At 35.3% G+C, this 17,452-nt stretch overlaps 2 protein-coding genes across 2 annotated transcripts in view; both read right to left on the bottom strand.

Annotated features, from left to right (window-relative positions):
* Positions 1 to 17,452, bottom strand: part of LOC120111963 — an 82,037-nt gene that overhangs the window by 30,254 nt on the left and 34,331 nt on the right. The gene's annotated exons all lie outside the window — the stretch shown is intronic.
* Positions 1,826 to 16,362, bottom strand: LOC120104023 (phosphatase IMPL1, chloroplastic-like; the record flags this gene model as incomplete). Its single annotated transcript, XM_039129702.1, has 8 exons — positions 1,826 to 2,143; positions 2,566 to 2,667; positions 5,480 to 5,593; positions 5,679 to 5,777; positions 10,803 to 10,855; positions 10,946 to 11,003; positions 13,333 to 13,421; positions 16,116 to 16,362. Coding segments are annotated over 8 exons (861 nt in total), but the record flags the coding sequence as incomplete, so codon positions are not given.

Genomic DNA, 17,452 nt, shown 5'->3' with positions numbered 1-17,452 from the left:
TATTGCAAATGAAACTCTACGGTATTGTACCCAAAAAAATATATATATACGGTAACTGCACAGGCCATTTTATCCGTCAACAATGTAACAGTTACAAAAATCAACTTATTCACTATTCTTCTGAATCCCCACGGGCCAACTGAAAGTTTGTTTAATTTACTCGCATTTATATTTTTTCCTTGTCCTACCTCTAAATTTCTTTAGTTTAGATTGAGAGGATAACAACAATCAGGACTAAAGACTAATGATACTTCATCCCAGTTCAAACAGGGGAAGTGGTCATTGGTCGTTACGGTTTTACATGCCCACATTAAATCAAAAGATATCAATTCATTGAACAAATCCCCAATTACCAATCAAGAGATTAGGTCATCTACCATATCACTAAATTCCTCAGTTGCAGACTCTGGGACCACCTGCTCTTCTGTAACAGCAAGCGTCAAAACTGGATAATAACTATGAAACAAAAGCAAAATCCATTACTCAGAAACTCCTAAAATTACTATACCAATTTTCCAACAACTTGGTATCATAAGATTTATACACCAAGTTTGACGTCATCGTAGCTATTAAGTAGAGGGAAGCAATTCTTGCAAGAATTCGCCAAAAGAAAAGGAGGAAAATTAAGGAAAACAGAGAAAACAGGAAAAAGGTCGTCACGAGAAGGATTCGACAGATTGAGATCGATCTCCCTTCCCCTCTTTCAAGGTCTGTTTCTGTTTCTCCTTTTTATTTAGTGCGCTCTTATGTGACGAGAGATAGGATTTATCTGATGAGTGAAAAGATTTCCTTACCCGGTCTACATCTTCAAAAGTCACACTTCTCCTCTTTCAAGAAGGTTTAAAAAATAGTACTTTTTGGATTTTTTTTAATGAGACTCTAAGTTATTACAAATAATATTTCTAAATATTATTTGACTAAAAATATGTGCAACCATAAAATGCCGAGGACATCTAAACAATTAGGTTTCCTTTTTGCATTCCTTTTAATAGGGATTTTTTGTTTGACCCATCCATTCAAATAGGCCGGTTTGGGTTTGTAAATTACAGGCGATCAAAACTCCCAGTGTTAAAAAGAATTTACGTCAAAACTATTTGTTCTTGAAAGTTATTGCCAAATGACACGAGGTTAGGTAGGATGAGTTCTTTGAATTCCGCATGGAAGGCTAAACTGCTGCAACAATTAGACACTCAAAGCAAAACACGAGTTCTTGGCCAGGGCATAAATAGGCCTAATAAATAGGAAAAATACGAGTTCTTGGCGCCTAACCAAATCCACCTCGTACCTCAACATGAACATAAATAGACCTAGCTTATATGAACATAAATTCAGCCAGGCAGGAAAGGGTCAGGAGACACATGTTTCATGTTTGTTAGAGATTCAATTTGGTGATGCTACAATCAAGATACATGAACTCTATAGCTCATACAACTACAATATACTTACACACGAAAGTATTAATACAAAAAATTGTCTATGTTATTAGAATCGCCTGAGGGTGCATATAAGATACGAGTTGAGTACAAGTGGGCAACAAATTGCTTAACCCCTAGACAATAACCCAAGGCACCCTGGAATCAGATCAGTGGTTGTCAGCCGAAAACCAAGTCCACTGTAATAGTTCTGATGTTCAAGTTGGATCCAAATCATCTGTATACCAAGATTATCTATACGAGTAATTGCAATTTCACTGGTAATTCAAATCAGATCAGTGGTTAGCTGGTAGCTCTTTTGCCTTCCCCCCTTTCTTTTGACAGAAAAAAAAAGAGACAATTAAACTTGATTATATAGCAAACTGTGAACACTGAAAGCAAAACCCAGCTCCTAGGCTGGAAGGCTCGCGCTTTATTAACAGCCCTGATATAAAAATATAGGTTTATACTACACTCAAGGTAGAAACAGGTCTGGTTTGATCCATGAACTCTTCGGAAGCTGAATATGATGAGATATTTATGAACATATTTTCACTTTCAAAACTATGTGAAGGCTGAATCAACAAGATCATGCTAGCCATTGTACCTAAGCCCCACAGACAATATCAAACTCAAAAATCTGTAGCATAATCTTCTGGCTTAAACCATAAGGAGAAATCAATTCCTTTCCTTTTCAATTCTTCAGTTGCAGGACCTATCTTCTCCAGGAGCTGCACAGAAATGCACAAATAGTAAGCATAAATTCTGCAAGACTAAAAGCATCAAGTGTGAGAATGTGCTAGTGAGCTTTGACATTCAAAGTGGATCTCCCAGTTCACTAAAGAGGAGGCAAAGAAAGGCATATGAAGGTTACGAATGTCCCTATAACTGCCCAATATCAATAAGTTTCATAAACTGTAATGCTTCGACAAAGAATAGAGAATTTGGGTGAATGTTGATGACTGGTAGTATGTACATCCAGAACTAGGAAAATTAGTCAAGGCCTATAAGAAAAGTGAACTTTGTAGCTGCTAATGCTTTCTACATTAGCCCCAAACAAATAAACAAAAAGGAATATGCATAAGGACTTAACAAGTTTACAGTTTCATAATGCATCTTTCCATAGTTCAAGGGATATGATAGCAGAATTAACCTTATCATGAACAAGACCATTGGACACCAGAACAGATCGATCAAAGACTGTGAACTTTCCACCATCCATGCGTGTGACAACCCCACCAGCTTCTTCAACTATCTGCTCAAGAAGAAGGGCAACATATTCAAATAAAGATAAAACTCTAGCAGTTCAAATAAAAAAAAGAAACCAAAGAAAAGGTCATGGGACGGACTTACCGAAAAGTACGAAAGGAAGGGAAGGGAGGAGGAACACAATTCCACCTATATCCTCTCCTTGCTTAATCAGCAAAATCAGGATTTTGTTCTTGCATACTCGAGTATCATAATTCACTTTTTAACTCGCGCCCCCTCCCCTTGTGGATTTTTTTTTTTTGGGGGGGGGGAGCACGGGTAGTGATAAATCACATCATAGTAGGTAAGCTATCAGGTGATTTCAGAAAATTATTAAAAGATAACCACATAAAATCCAATTTTTCATCCTAGAATGCTTTAAACAGAGTTATAAGTTGAATCAGTTGTTAAAAGTAGGGTTCACTTCTAGATTTATTTCAGTGTGAATGAAGCTTTAGGTACAAACAAGGTTGTGACGCCTACCACACACAGTTTATTAAGTCGCCTACCACCACCTGGTTTTTCTTGTTCCTCTGTTAGTTCAGTATCTGCTCTTTTATTGGTGTCTACAGAGCTACTTGTAAAATTCGACCAGACTAGCCAGTACATATTTATCAAATATGCTTTTTTTTTCATACATTGAATCACCAAAACCTGTAATCTGTTGAAGATACGAGTCAAGATAGCCCAGAAAGGGCTGTAATGAGAATTTTAGATTTTTTTTTTTCATTGACGAAAACATGCACAGCAGCAGTATCAGAATTTTTTTTTTCCAAGCACACTGTCCAAACTTGGGAGCATAATCTTAACCTTTGGTTGGAGATGGATCCAAAAATTTGTGTTGGATGGATTTAGAAAAAGTTTAAGCCAACCTTGGATGTTCAAGCAATTCTTTCTCAAATTTAGAATGCTTGTGCTTCTTCAGAGTCTCTCACCTTCAGTGTGAAGGAAGTGACTGATTATTTGCTAAGACTACATCCCTGGTGGTTCGCAGGAAGATGGATTGTCTGAAATATCAAGTAATAATACTGTTCCCTAGAGTGTAGCAATTTTATTTATGAGACTAAGCAGGGGAATGTGCAATACAGAAATTAAGCATGTATTTATATTTTATGATTTAATTTATTTACTGCTAAAAAACGAATAGAAAACATGCCCTGATGTCAGGCAAGTGGATGCAGCGACAAGTCCCTCCATGACTATAACCTTTCCCTTCTAAATGTTCTTTTCCTTTTTTTTGATTCTGCTTTATACGGGATAGGAGTTAACTCATCTAACAAAGAAATTTCATCCAACCAAACTTTCGAGGCTAAGAGGATAAATGAATTCAGAGGAACTACCATGCAGGTGATGATTGACATGTTATTTATGTCAGGAAAAAAGGATCGTAATTGTTGAGATAGGATCCCCCCACCTCAACAATAAAAATAAAAATAATCAATATATCAAATGCACTGAAGAATCAGATCGCTTGGATGGTCAGGTGTTATGTGTTAGCAGTATGGTCTCAATGCAAGTCTTAATGGCTTGTCAGAATTCATTTTAACAAATTGTAGGAATTTTAAAAGGAAACAAACTGACAGAACTGGAGTCATAAAGACCCAGAATGCATTATTCAAAACAAAGAACAATTGTTTTATGCAATCTCTTCTTTGCTAATTATTCCAGCTTGCTTTTTTTTTCAATTTTCTACAATCTAATAGAACAATCTTATGTAAATTAATGACATAGCATATCAATTGTGCACTGGCTGCTAGGGAGGTTAGCATGATGCAACAATACAAATAGAAAGACCTACAGTATGCACAAGACATACTGCACAATCTTATATATACACTTCTAACACTATTGAAGCCCACTTAGACAGTTATTAAGATAAGTTAGCTTCCTCTCAACAAGGAATAGTAACAGCTGAAGTATCAACAAAAAAATTGTGAATAATTTGGTTTGGAGGAAGCACAAGATAATGCCACAACTGTTATTATTTTATTGGTACATTCTCCTGTTCAGCAAACTATCTAAAACAAAAGCACAACACTTCACCATTCCAACTCCTACTGGAACTTCTTGATCTATGATTCAATTTAAGCACAAGCAAGTTTCAGAGATCATTGTCATATATATAGTGTACATGAACATAATGTGTGTGTGATGTTTTTCTTTTCTTTTTATTTTGATAACAACATTGAGGGACTTATTTACCCAAATATGTTGGGCCACTGTCTCCCACTATCAGAGAATCTTATCCATTCTATTTATGTTTCCTTTTAACCTCAAAATTGTGCGAAAAGACCTCTATAAGCTCAACTATGATGATTAATACAAAATATAATCTGCCTACATTCAAGAGCTCAAAACCAGAATGAGAATTAAAGAGATGTTTTGGATCAGGTCTCATCTCTCAGAAGTCTTTCCAGAGTTATATTCCTTAAAAATGTTTGTTTCAGAAGTGTGAACTAGAAGAAAGTAATTATTACATGCCAAAAGATGACATTGTCAATCCAATTACAAGCCAGTTGTAAAAGAAGGAAAGATTGTTTTAGGGCAATAGTCCTAGAAGGTTGGTCACCAATGGAAACAAATATGGTCTCATTAATAAGTATGCCATCTATTCCAATATGCACAGACTCTGTAACAGAAATCATAAAGCAACTCCAAATAGGCTAGACTACTCATGTTATAATCATCACTACTGATGTAATTTGCATGACAAAGAGCAGGACATAGGAGGAAAGCAAGATCTGAAATATGTATCATGCTATAATCAACATAAAGGTATGTAGTTAGTCTTCTACATATCTTCAGAGAGAGAAGTTTACCAGGACACCAGCAGCCATGTCCCATGGCTTAAGACGATATTCCCAGTAGGCTTCCACAATACCGAGAGCAACATGAGACATATCAACAGAAGCAGCACCAAGTCTTCTCACACCCTTCACATGCCATCCAAAAATCAGGACAAAGTGAAATAAATATATGATAGTATCCTCTTCAGGACAATGGTTAAGATCCACTTACCCTGCTAATGTCAGTAAATTCCTTGAATAAATTCATGTTGGTTGCCCATGCATCATCATGTTCATATCCAAATCCAGTTACCAAGAGCGAACGTTCCACCTAGAGAATGAGTTTGGCCATCTCATGATAGGGAGCAAAAGAGTGGAAGAAGTGACATGTAAACTTTTGGATTTAAAGAATGCATATAATTATTTTGTTGAAAGAAAATGCTATTTGTTTTCCCATGACCATGATAACTGGTCATTTATAACTTCTGAATTTTTTATGGTGCAGGTTGTATCAAAGCAATATTCGTTGATTCACGTTATTTTCTATAGAATCTCTCCATATCTGACTTGATCTAAATCATTTAAGGCATTTGTGAAACCTCACAAGAATATTATTGTCATCTGATTTCCCTTTTTCTTATCATGTCTTCAAGTTGTTCCTTTGTGGTGGCATTGTTTTCCTCATACATGTCTGTGCACTCGCATCTTTGTCAAGTTTTTACATATTGGTACTGGGTCTCAAGTCGGTCCCTTACTAGTATAGTATTGCACAGCACATTACACCACCCTACCGAGACAGGTAAAAGTGGTAAGTTGCAATAGCACCTAAAATCCTATACCAGGTGTTGGTACAACATCATATCGAGCCCTTGCACCCATAGTTTGTAGCATTGGATTTGATACCCATATTGGTGCCATGCTAATAGCCTTTAGTGTTCGTATAGGGCAATTTGTGGTTCCAACACTTGGCATGCCCCTCCTGCACCGAGTATCGCTTTGCTACCAATACGGTATGGCACAGTATATACCCAATACAGAATGGTACAATCCTGTACAACAAACCATGTCTATATCATACTGGTTTCCAATACTATGGTACCTTATGGTCTACCAAGTACAAACTAGTATCATCTGATACATAAAACCTTGACCTTTTTGAAGCTTGACACTCTCATCCTAATGAATTAAAGATTCTTGGGAAACACCACATATCTTGTAAGGCTTTTGTCAAGGGAATTCACTTCAATGTCATTTAGCTCAAGATTATAATGTTTTTCATATCTCTTGAGAGTTGAAAGTCTAATTAGCAGTTCCATTAGAAGTATCTATTACTACCATATCTATTGCTGGATCAAATGATTGCCAACCAGACTAAATATTATCAAAAGCTATAATATGTCGATTTTAGGCAAAATAGTGGCAAAACAAATTGGCAGCACCACTTCTCAAATTTACTTTCTAGATTGAAAAAAAAGCCATTACGAGGCAAAATTCATAAAGAATCGGCATCACCATTATGGACAAAGCAGTTTTTCTAAATGCAGTAACTGCAAAAAATATATGAAGCCAACTTCCTAGACGCCATGTATCTATAAGAAATGCTACTGTTACTGTGCAGTCGAAAGACTTAAGACTATGTCTGCCACATGCTTGAACCAGGAGTCTATGCATCCAAAAAGAAGCCTCTAGACATTAGATGGAAGGCCAATAAAACTCAAGAGGATAGCATGACTACATTGAAAACTATGTAGGAAAAAGCTTGAGATCCATGCAAGGATCTATTGGTGAGATGGACACACTTTGGAAGATCACGAGATTGATAAGCACTTCAAGCAAGAATACAAAGTGTCACTTGACTCTCAGGCATCCAATAATCTTAAATTTGGAAGTTTATATATAGCTACATTTAGCAAAGCATTCCAGTGCCCATCGGTCCAAAAGGAAGCTTCACTTGCCTCAGCATAGTCAAAATTTTCAGAAAAACCATTCCCACCATGTCTATCATCGAGTAAGATTTCTTGAATCGCCTAAACGTCTAAAACAAAGGTCGGGTGAGGAAAATGGCTGATTTATCGAAGACAATGCCAATGCTGCCAAAGTTCCAGATTTTTGCGAAAATACCATTTCATGGCCTATTAACTTAAGGACAATTTTTATTTTATTTCTACCGGAATTATCTTGCTTCTGCAAGTTCTGTTGGATGAGTTAGAAATCCAAAAGGATGTAGGGAATTATTTCTATCATTTTTTGGCATTATATCTCTTTACTTTCTTTTAGGTAACTGTATCCTATGGGAATTGGGAAAAGCTTATTACCTTTAGGAGATCTATCATGTAAATACCCCAGCCATGTACTCAGAATCAATGAATCATAGAACATATTAATAAAGCTTTCTTTTAGGATTCTTCTCAATTCTTGTATGGTAAGAGGTTGCTTAAGAACTTGTGGCGTCAATGCCCGGTTCAGGAGAAGACACTAGTGCAAGGTCGGGAATCTTCTGTCAAGACCCTGTTAAGGCTAAAGGTGCAAGGTTGAAGGTCCAACACAAAGAGAAGGTGCAGGACCCTCCATTAATACCTTTTAGCATTTAATCTTCTAGTTTTAATTCTCTTGCTTCTAGTTCTAGCTTCTAGTTCAATCTTCTTGCTTCTAGTTTTAATTTTCTAGTTCTATTTTCACTGCGTTACTTTGATCTAGTGCAGGCAAATGATTCCCATAGGGTTCCTAACCTACATCAATTACATAATGATATAAGGCCATATATTGTTTTCATACCTATTAATATAAGAAATAGAAATTATTTAGATATAGCCTCGATCACATATCATTGTAAAAGATGCAACACTGCTTCAACCTTCACAATATTATAGCATTAAAATCTTCTTGACAAAATATATCTAGAGAATCATCATTAAAAATTGTAACATGTATTGATGGCCTCTAGAATTAGATGCAGCAAAAAGCAAGGGAAAGATTGAGAGGTGATAAAGCTCAAATTTTCACCGCATGGTCTACTCAGGTCATTACTAAGTATGAGATGCTCAACCTAACATCATGGTTCCTCACTACTCCATTCTTATCAATCGATACTTCATCAAGCCCAAATATGTTGAACTTGGCAATCTGACCACCAAGCTGCTTGGTATTTCACTCTTCATGCATATTTGATAAAACTGCAGGATCATATTGATTAATCAATTCCAGAGCCTCCGACCTCTACAACATTGAACATGGTATCTAAGTTGTATGAAATCTAATTGAAAGATTGATTCTCATCTGATTACACTGATCAAGCACTTTCCTTTTTCCCTACATCACAAATGTCTCCTTGACTAGGCAAATTACGACTTACCTCTACGCCATTGGTGCATTTAAGCTCCGACATTCCTTTTAATAGTTATATTTAGTAAACTAAGTAGGTCACCTGACAGGTCCAGTTACAGACTCATGTCTAAATTCTATTTTGAGCTCCAGACAATTAAACTGGATGCTCCATTTTTTGAAAAGAGTTTTTCAGTAGGACAATAAAGTCAATTATCGGCTTCTGATGCACTTCCATATCGAGTTTAACCCATTGTGTCCAGCTGCTTAGAGGAAACATTTGCCTCCCTGTATGTCTGTGAAGGCCCATGTTTGTGACATATATTTTCCTCAAATCTTTTCAGAAAAGACTCCCAAACTATGCTTGCTGTTGCTTCAAATTATTGTTCTAGTTCCCCAAGGATTTACTTTGAAAAGGTGCATAAGTATTATCTAAAGTAAGCTTTGGCCCTGTGTTGTCGCCAACATCCAAAAAAAAAAGCATCCCAATGCACGAGGCACTTGACACTATGACGTCCAGGAAGGGTCAGATGTATGCAACCTTATCCCTACATGTGAAGATGTTGTTTCCGTGTTTCAAACCATGACACCCAGATAATGGAGCTTACTGTTGTGCTAAGGCTTGTCCTATTGCCACCACCCAACAGATCCTAAAACACTACCACTTGTCTCTCAACCCCACTATTGCTTGGTTCATGAACTTATTGTGTAGTTTCAAAAGATTCGCTAGTTTCCTCGGCACCTCACCGACATCCAAAATAATGCTTCTTCTACTATGTCTGCTTAGTTATCAGAAGATGACAAAAAGAAAAAAAAATTAAGAAAGCAAAACAATGGCTCACCCCCAATGCAGATTACAATTTCCACAAACAATATACAATCTAGAAACTTTTTAGAATAGAAAGATCATGTTTGCACTAATTCCTTTCCCTTCTGCAGGAAGATTTCTTTGTTGGAAAAGAAAATAGTATATATATGCTAAAAGTAGGCATAAGCTATCCACAAGCTTTAACAGAATATTTTGAAGAACTGAATCTCAAGCTGGATATGAAATTGATGAGGGAAGGTTTCTCTCCCATTGGACAGAAGAAGAAACAGGGGGAGGGACTACTAATAGAAAGCTGAAAGGTTAGTTTTGTCTTAAATTTCAATTTCAATTTTTCTTCATGATCTAGCAACCAGTGACAAGTATCAAATTCATGAAGGTGAAGATCCAACCAACATTAGGAGCTAGAAAGGATTCAAAATACACGGCTCATCTTCTGCCGCTTTTTGCCATCAGAAAAAGGGATAGCCTAAAAACCTGGTTTTAAAGACAGAAAAAGGAAAATTCATCCTAATGTTTTACTAAAAAAAATGCCTTGCCTTAAGAAAGGCTCCATTGCCTTAATGAACTTGGGTATTACAGGGATTCAAAGCTTCAAGCTTCAAAAAAAAATCTTAGCAAAGGAACAAGGGATGAGTCATGATATTCATAGAATTATGATATTGAGCACTATCGCCCGTGCTGGAACATGTCTATCACTGTGATTAGTCCTCATGGAATTTAATCTAGAGGTAGCAGATAAAAGTGTAATTCTTGGCTACTCAGCAAATGTCAGGTATGATAAACATGGTCATTTGATAACAGTATGACAAACATACTTTCACAATTGCTGATGCTTAATGCAAATTATTCAAGACAGAGAAACTGAATTTGCAGCAACACCTAAGTATAATGAGATAAATAACAAGAAACTTTACTCATATAATTTGGTATGTTCCAGATTCATTGCAGGTCTGCAGTTGGTTTAATCACAACAAGAAGTACCATATTGCATAATCTCGTAAATAGTGAAGAATGTCAAATGTAGGAAAAAAAAATTCACCTTGCTTCTGGATACTGAGATTTTTCTGATTTAAGAATAAAAATGAACAATAAATTCCTGAGTTTTAAGTGTTTTTTTTAATGTTAAATGAGTCCAGTAAAAAAGAAAATCTTTCAACAGCTCACATTAACCACTCACAGAAAGTTGCAGAGTAACTAGTGATTTACTTGATCAGTCGGACTAACATGAATCTTTTGTCCATTACAAAAGGCTCCACCACCTGTAAAAGATTAAAATAGCCATTTGAATTCAAATATCACATCACAAGACAGAAAAGGTCTCATCTCCTTGGTATTTTTTTAACTCTTACCAGAAGATGCACTAAATGTGCGAGTATTCCAACACATGGGCCCACCCACAAATTCAACCTACACAAAGAATGGGTATCATCTATTTAGAAAGAAAACAAATGCTTATGCATTATATATAACGTGGCAGAAAAGGTAAAAAAACAATCATTCAAGAATAGGGAAATTTGTAACTTGATTTGAAGACCTTTAAGGAGAGATGTCAATGCCACAACCATAAATATGATCCAGTTAGCAGGCAAAATGTGGTAAGAACATAGGTTGCATATGCAGGTTTGCTCCTAAAATTTGGTTTTCAATCCTTCCAGATGGAACATTTACCATTGTTAGATTATGTTCTATCAGATATCTAGGTTGTGGAATGGGCAGAGATGCTCAGGGTAGGAACAGGCTCATATTAGTTGCAAGGGTATGGAAATTCTTGTAAATGGTTTATGAGCGCTTTCAGCAAATGGCCCGAGATATTCAGAAAAAAAAACTAATGCACAGAATATTGCATATTTGCTTTGGCTAACACTTGGACAGCCCCAAGTCAAAATTTAGCTGCGTATGTGTATTTCCCTTGACCTTAAAAGGTTAGACGGGTGCCTAAAGTTTCATCTCTTTACCTATATAATGAAGATACAATCTACTCAAGGTCAAGTAAGAGATATCTTATATTCAAGCAGTGAAGAGACTAATAGTAAGCTTCAAACAAAGTGTAGCAAATCATATCTTTACATGTCAAGAATATGAATTATTAGATATACATCATCAATATAATTCAGAATCACTTTCTTTTGTCATTGATCGCAACATGTTTGTATAAGACCTATCTTCCCCTCCCTTTGACATAGTACTTGAGTTTAGATATAAATAAAAACATGACTTATGATGATTCACCATAAAAAAAAAATTAGTGAAGATACTAAAAGAAATAAACACGAACAATTCAATATTCTCTCTTCTGTAATTTGAATACCTTGAGATGACCAGTAAAAAAAATTTCAAAATCATCACTAATGACATTTGATAATTCTCCTCTGTGGTTTTCACCAATTGTATCAAATTTGTCAGAAGGATAAACATAACACAACAGATGGAGAACTATAAATTTGGATGAGGTTGCTTTTAAGAAATTGGCACGGAAAGAAATTATAAATCTTGAAATGTGGAGCATTAATTTTGCAAATAGGAGCAAAGAAGCATCAATTTCATCAACCATACTAGCCTAACAATTAGACAGATGCCTCAGAAGATACAGAAGGAATATTGCTGAAATCATTATCATGACATTGACATGTATTTATAGAAAAATCATAGGGAATAAGGTCCAGAAATACATAAAGGAAACAGTATTCATAGAACTAAACCGGAAATGCATAAATTGCTTTTTTTCTCAGGCAAGGTGGAGTCACATTCCCATGAATGACCCAACTTATAAAGAGTGGTTTGCTAAAATTCTCATGAATTAGATTCTAAGATTCATCCCAATGATCAATAAAGTTCATTATCTTCTTTCAGAACTCAAATCCATTTAGTAACAAAAATTGACTATATTATTTCCTCATGCTGAATATGTCTTTAAAAAATAACTTTAACTACCCCAAATTGTGATTAATTTCAGTCACAAAATTCTCAATTTTAGTTAGTAACCAAGTTATTTGGATACATTTTTTAATATTATAAAAATAATTCATATGATTAATGCCAAGACTGTTGTCAAACTTTATCTTTTTCCACTAGCAAAAGTTTAAGGGCATATTTAGCACTGTAGCTGTTTTTGTGGTTTTATTAGTCTAGAAATTAGAAAAATCCCATATGGTGGTTGATGTGGCAGACAGCATCTGTACAAAACTTTGCCTAATCCCTGCTTCTATTTTTTCTTAAAGCAATAAATCTTTGTTCCAAAGCCTCCGAAGATTTTATAAACAATTTAAAAAAAAAAAAAAGAGTTTCATGATTTGGGTTGTCTGATCCACTACATTTTTCCCCTTTGGTTCTTGAAAACAAAAACGGTAAACCAAACCATTACCAAATAGGCGCTTAATTTTCTAAAATTTTCATATAACTCCCATCTCATATAGAATGAGACAAAGGATACCTTTTCACAAAAAGTAAAGGAAAATGACAAACAGAATATCATGGCATACTCCACCAACAGAGATATATGCTGACTGTTGAAGCACTTTCGAAATCTTCATGTTACTCCAACTCCTAAACACACTAAAGTAAAGAAGAATATCGAATGTTCCAAGCATTGATCATAGAACTTAATCACTAAATTTATGTAGGGATACCTGATAGAGCACAATTTCTAATTTTTTTTCTAACCTGTGTAATGAAGAGTGAGAACTACAAGTAACTTTTTCAACTAATTGTTCAAGTTGGAGAAAAAAGGGTCAAATACCACAGATGCAGCAGCTGGCTTCCCACGGAACAGAACTCCCACTGATACTCCAAAGCTGGGATAGCCATGTGCAAAATTTGTTGTTCCATCTGGATATCAAGGGCAAGATAGCTCAAACTCAGAATACATGTCCAAAAATATTCAATTTAGGAATAAGAGAAACAATGATAATCATTAAAAATAATCTTGAAACTCATGGAGCAATTGATAATATATTTCGCATCATGGAGCTTATTTAAGTGTTTGTCTCATAACTTACTCTAACTTCTACGGTCACAAAAAATTGTGCTAAATTTGCCATGACCCGAGACTGGGACTCGTCCAAATCCCAAGTTGTGACTGTAACAGTCGATCGAAAGCAAAAATATTATACTATAGTATACTATATTGAAATTATATTAGGCTATATTATATTATATTACGCTATACTATACAGTCTATACTATGCTATACTATATTATACCATACTATACTATATTATATTATATTAGAGTATTGTATCCGTAAAGCTTTACATATAACTAGCAAATATCATAATGGTAGTATAATGATAATATTAATAATAATAGTATATATGATTGAAGATCAGCTGCTACAAACCATAGGAATGGCACAATGGCTACAAAAATCAGCCTTAGAACTGCTGTTCAAGCCAACAACATGCTGAGATCATGAATTGGGGCAGAAATTGAGGTATTTTAGAGATTTACCCTGCTGCAAGAAATATCCTTGAAAAAAGGTGCAGTTGGAACTTCATCCAACGGCCCCAGAGTTTTATCTGACTGATATCTTTTGATTTCCTGTTCCAATACAGTGTTTTTGGATTAGTTTTAGAAGTTAATTAGAGGCCAGTACTGTTCACATGTCACTATACCATGAACAATGATCATCATAATGCTGGATTCAATTAGGAGTCCTAATGGCGACCAAGTTGGTTAGTTAATTAACAGATTTCAGGGGATTTGTTTCCATATATATAAGGGCATGTTTAATATTGCTTAAAAAAGTACTTTTGTGACTTTCAAAGCAAAAAAAGCACTTCCTCAAAAAGTGCTTGGTAACATCATCTGAAAACTGCTTCGACAAGAAGAAAAAGTCAAAAAAGAGCTTTTGAAACCTACATTTAAGATTCTCTTCATTTTACGAAGAAGACCCCCCTAAGAATCTTTATTGACTCAATAGTAGGAAGTTTTAGGGGATGGATGAAGTCAATGAAGTCCAAAAAGGGTCTGTTGCAAAGAATTATACCCGTGGCATCCGCCGTCCACCCCCCCCCCCCCCAACCCCACCCCACCCCACCCCCACAGCCCTCCGCGAGCGGCGGAGGCCTCTCCCTTTTCCTCCCTCCCCCGCTCGCTCTCTCCTTCTCTTCTTCTTCCCCGGCTCCGGCTAGGTTCTCTTAGTACGGGCCCGGTACCGAAACAGAACCGAACATACTGAACCGGTACCGTATCAGTCCAGTAGGCGACCGGTATGCCTACCGGTATTGGAACAGCATACCTTGGTGAGCCAGCCTATTTCCTCCATTATCTCCTCTATTTCTTCTCCTCTCCTCTTCTTATTCTCCTTGCTTTCTCTGCTAGAACTATTCTCATTATGTTCATGGTTCATTCCTCCTAATTCCTAGTTTACTTTCAGTTTTCAATTTTTCATGGACATATTTTGTTAGTATTTAATCACTGCATTGAAACTGTTGATCTTTAATGTGTTAAGATCTTGTTGATAGGGACTTCAATATTGATGTCTCTAATTGTTAAGTATTGATTCTGCCTGTTTAAATCTGCTAGCATTATTTGTTAAAATATGAGTTTATGATCTTCAGATAAGTCCATATTGCCCTAAATCTTGATTTCTGCTATTCTCCATTCAGATAGCCCTAGATTATTCGAACTTTTGTTTACCTAGAAATCAAAAGTTTATTTGCTGCTGTTTTGTTCTTGGACCTTGGACAGCAAACAACTAATCTAAAAAAGGCCTCATCGAAACTTTCCGTTGGGTCCTCCCATGCAACAGAGGCCAACCCTAAGTCTTGCATCAATATATGGAAATATTACATATCTTTTAATATTACAAATTTATGTAAATACCATCCTAAAAATATTAACATATTATGCATCTATTTAAAATAACACTATTCCATAATTTGAAGAAACTAATACATATATTTAGTATTGGTATATTATATATTAATCTATTGTCATATATATTTTGTATAGTATTATTAATATAATATTACATGATCATTAATAACTCTATTAATAGCAATTTGCATAAGATTGTATAACTTAATAATTTATATCGTTATAAAATTTACAACAGTACCTCAAAATAAATTGCTTTGATGTAACAATTCCCACACACACAACTATTTTAGCTTGACTTACAATCATTTTGGCCATTGGTCAATATAATGCATCTGGGTCCGCAAGTACACTTGAACTACATGATGGACACCAAATTACTTGAAAGAAGAAATCAAACACTGGATCCGAGTTATCTACAGTAACTTGAGCTGTAGATAAAGATAGTTTCTATCATTTCTTTAATTACTGAAAATATAGCTAGACCATTATTCATTCCACAATAAAACAACTAAAGAGAATGTAGAGACTGTTCATAGCATTTCACAATATCTTAATAATTCGTTTCTCTTACAAACAACAGAAAACTAGTTTTATCACATGCAATCAGAAATTTTCAGTATTGTTCAAACGAGATTAATATATTTATATATTCATTTAATGAAAATACTTTCTACAAAAGCAATTTCATAGAGACCAAACCTAAAGGATCAATGCACCATAGATAGTCTGACATCGAGTCTCCAATAAGGCCACCTTCCTCCCCAAGAATAAGGTGGTCCTTGAAGTTCTTTTTCACAACTTCTAAAATTGTCGATTCACTCATTCTATCTGTGCTGCAAGTTATATGGTAAAAATAAATAAAACCTTGTCCAGGTTTATTTATAAGAGTAGTTTGAAAATTGGCATTTATCAGCAATTTGAAAACCAATAAGCAGTTTAGTGTTGAGCATCATTAACCATAGACTGGAATAATTAGTCACAAACTAAATGCTCAAGAAATAAAAGAGAGAAAAAACCAGATGGACCAGTTAAAGAGAAAAAACACATCATATGGCAAGAACTGAAGCAAAATGCGAGATATATTGATGCACTACAAAGACTTCAGTAAAATAAACACTTTTACAGCCATTTTATTGACAAGTGTCTGTATCGAAGGATATCAAAGTTGTCTAGATCAAGTATTTTGTTAACATAAAATTTTAACAAATCTATATTCACCCTAAAGCAACACAACGTGATACAAGACCAGTAGGAATGTACATATGCATGGCTGGACCTGATGGACTAAGAAATGCAGGTTTTGCTTGCTTTTGTTACTCACTTTGCAGCCTCAACCAACAGGACAGAAGTTGATTTTGTGGAAAAAGGGATATTTCTATTAGGGCTATTTGGGGGATTTTGGTTTATAAAAAATGCTACATGGATACTCTAAGATATGTTAAAGCTTCACTAGAGTTTATAGCAGTACATATTCCAAAACTGAATATTGTCATCATTATGGAGAAAACAAAATAAATGATTAGAATAAACTACAGTATATTGTAGAGGTTTAGAATAAATAGCTAAGACAATATTCAAACTAACCCCCCTCCCCCCCCCCCCCAAAAAAAAAAAAAAGGTAGGATAAATGCATGCACTAAAATACTTGCCAAATTGCATTTGCATGTAATATTGTGTATCGCTGTACATTTTGTTTTTGGTTAGCACAAATCACAAACATTGTGTCTTGCCAATGGTTGTGATATGAATTGCATATTACATCGTGTTTTGATCTGCATTAGCCAATGAATTCAATGCAAAATTCCTAAATGGAAGTGTTTCCTTGCGCTTGTAAATCAGATTAAAGTTCTTTAGACTTGTCTTCAAGATGCATTTCTTTTTGTGGAAGTGCTTCTTGTTAAGAGCAAAACAGTGTGGAATCATGTGTATTAACTCTACCGTGTTTGCAAACAGAACATGACCATCCAGGCCATGCTAGGGATATGTGCTACTTGTTGCTAAATTTTCTTAGATATATAAAATTTTCATTTATAAAG

This window comes from Phoenix dactylifera, chromosome 9 (assembly GCF_009389715.1).
Source record: "Phoenix dactylifera cultivar Barhee BC4 chromosome 9, palm_55x_up_171113_PBpolish2nd_filt_p, whole genome shotgun sequence".
Classification (NCBI taxonomy): domain Eukaryota; kingdom Viridiplantae; phylum Streptophyta; class Magnoliopsida; order Arecales; family Arecaceae; genus Phoenix; species Phoenix dactylifera.
The sequence above is the reverse complement of the archived record's forward strand: the minus strand, read 5'-3'. Positions and strand labels throughout refer to the sequence as shown.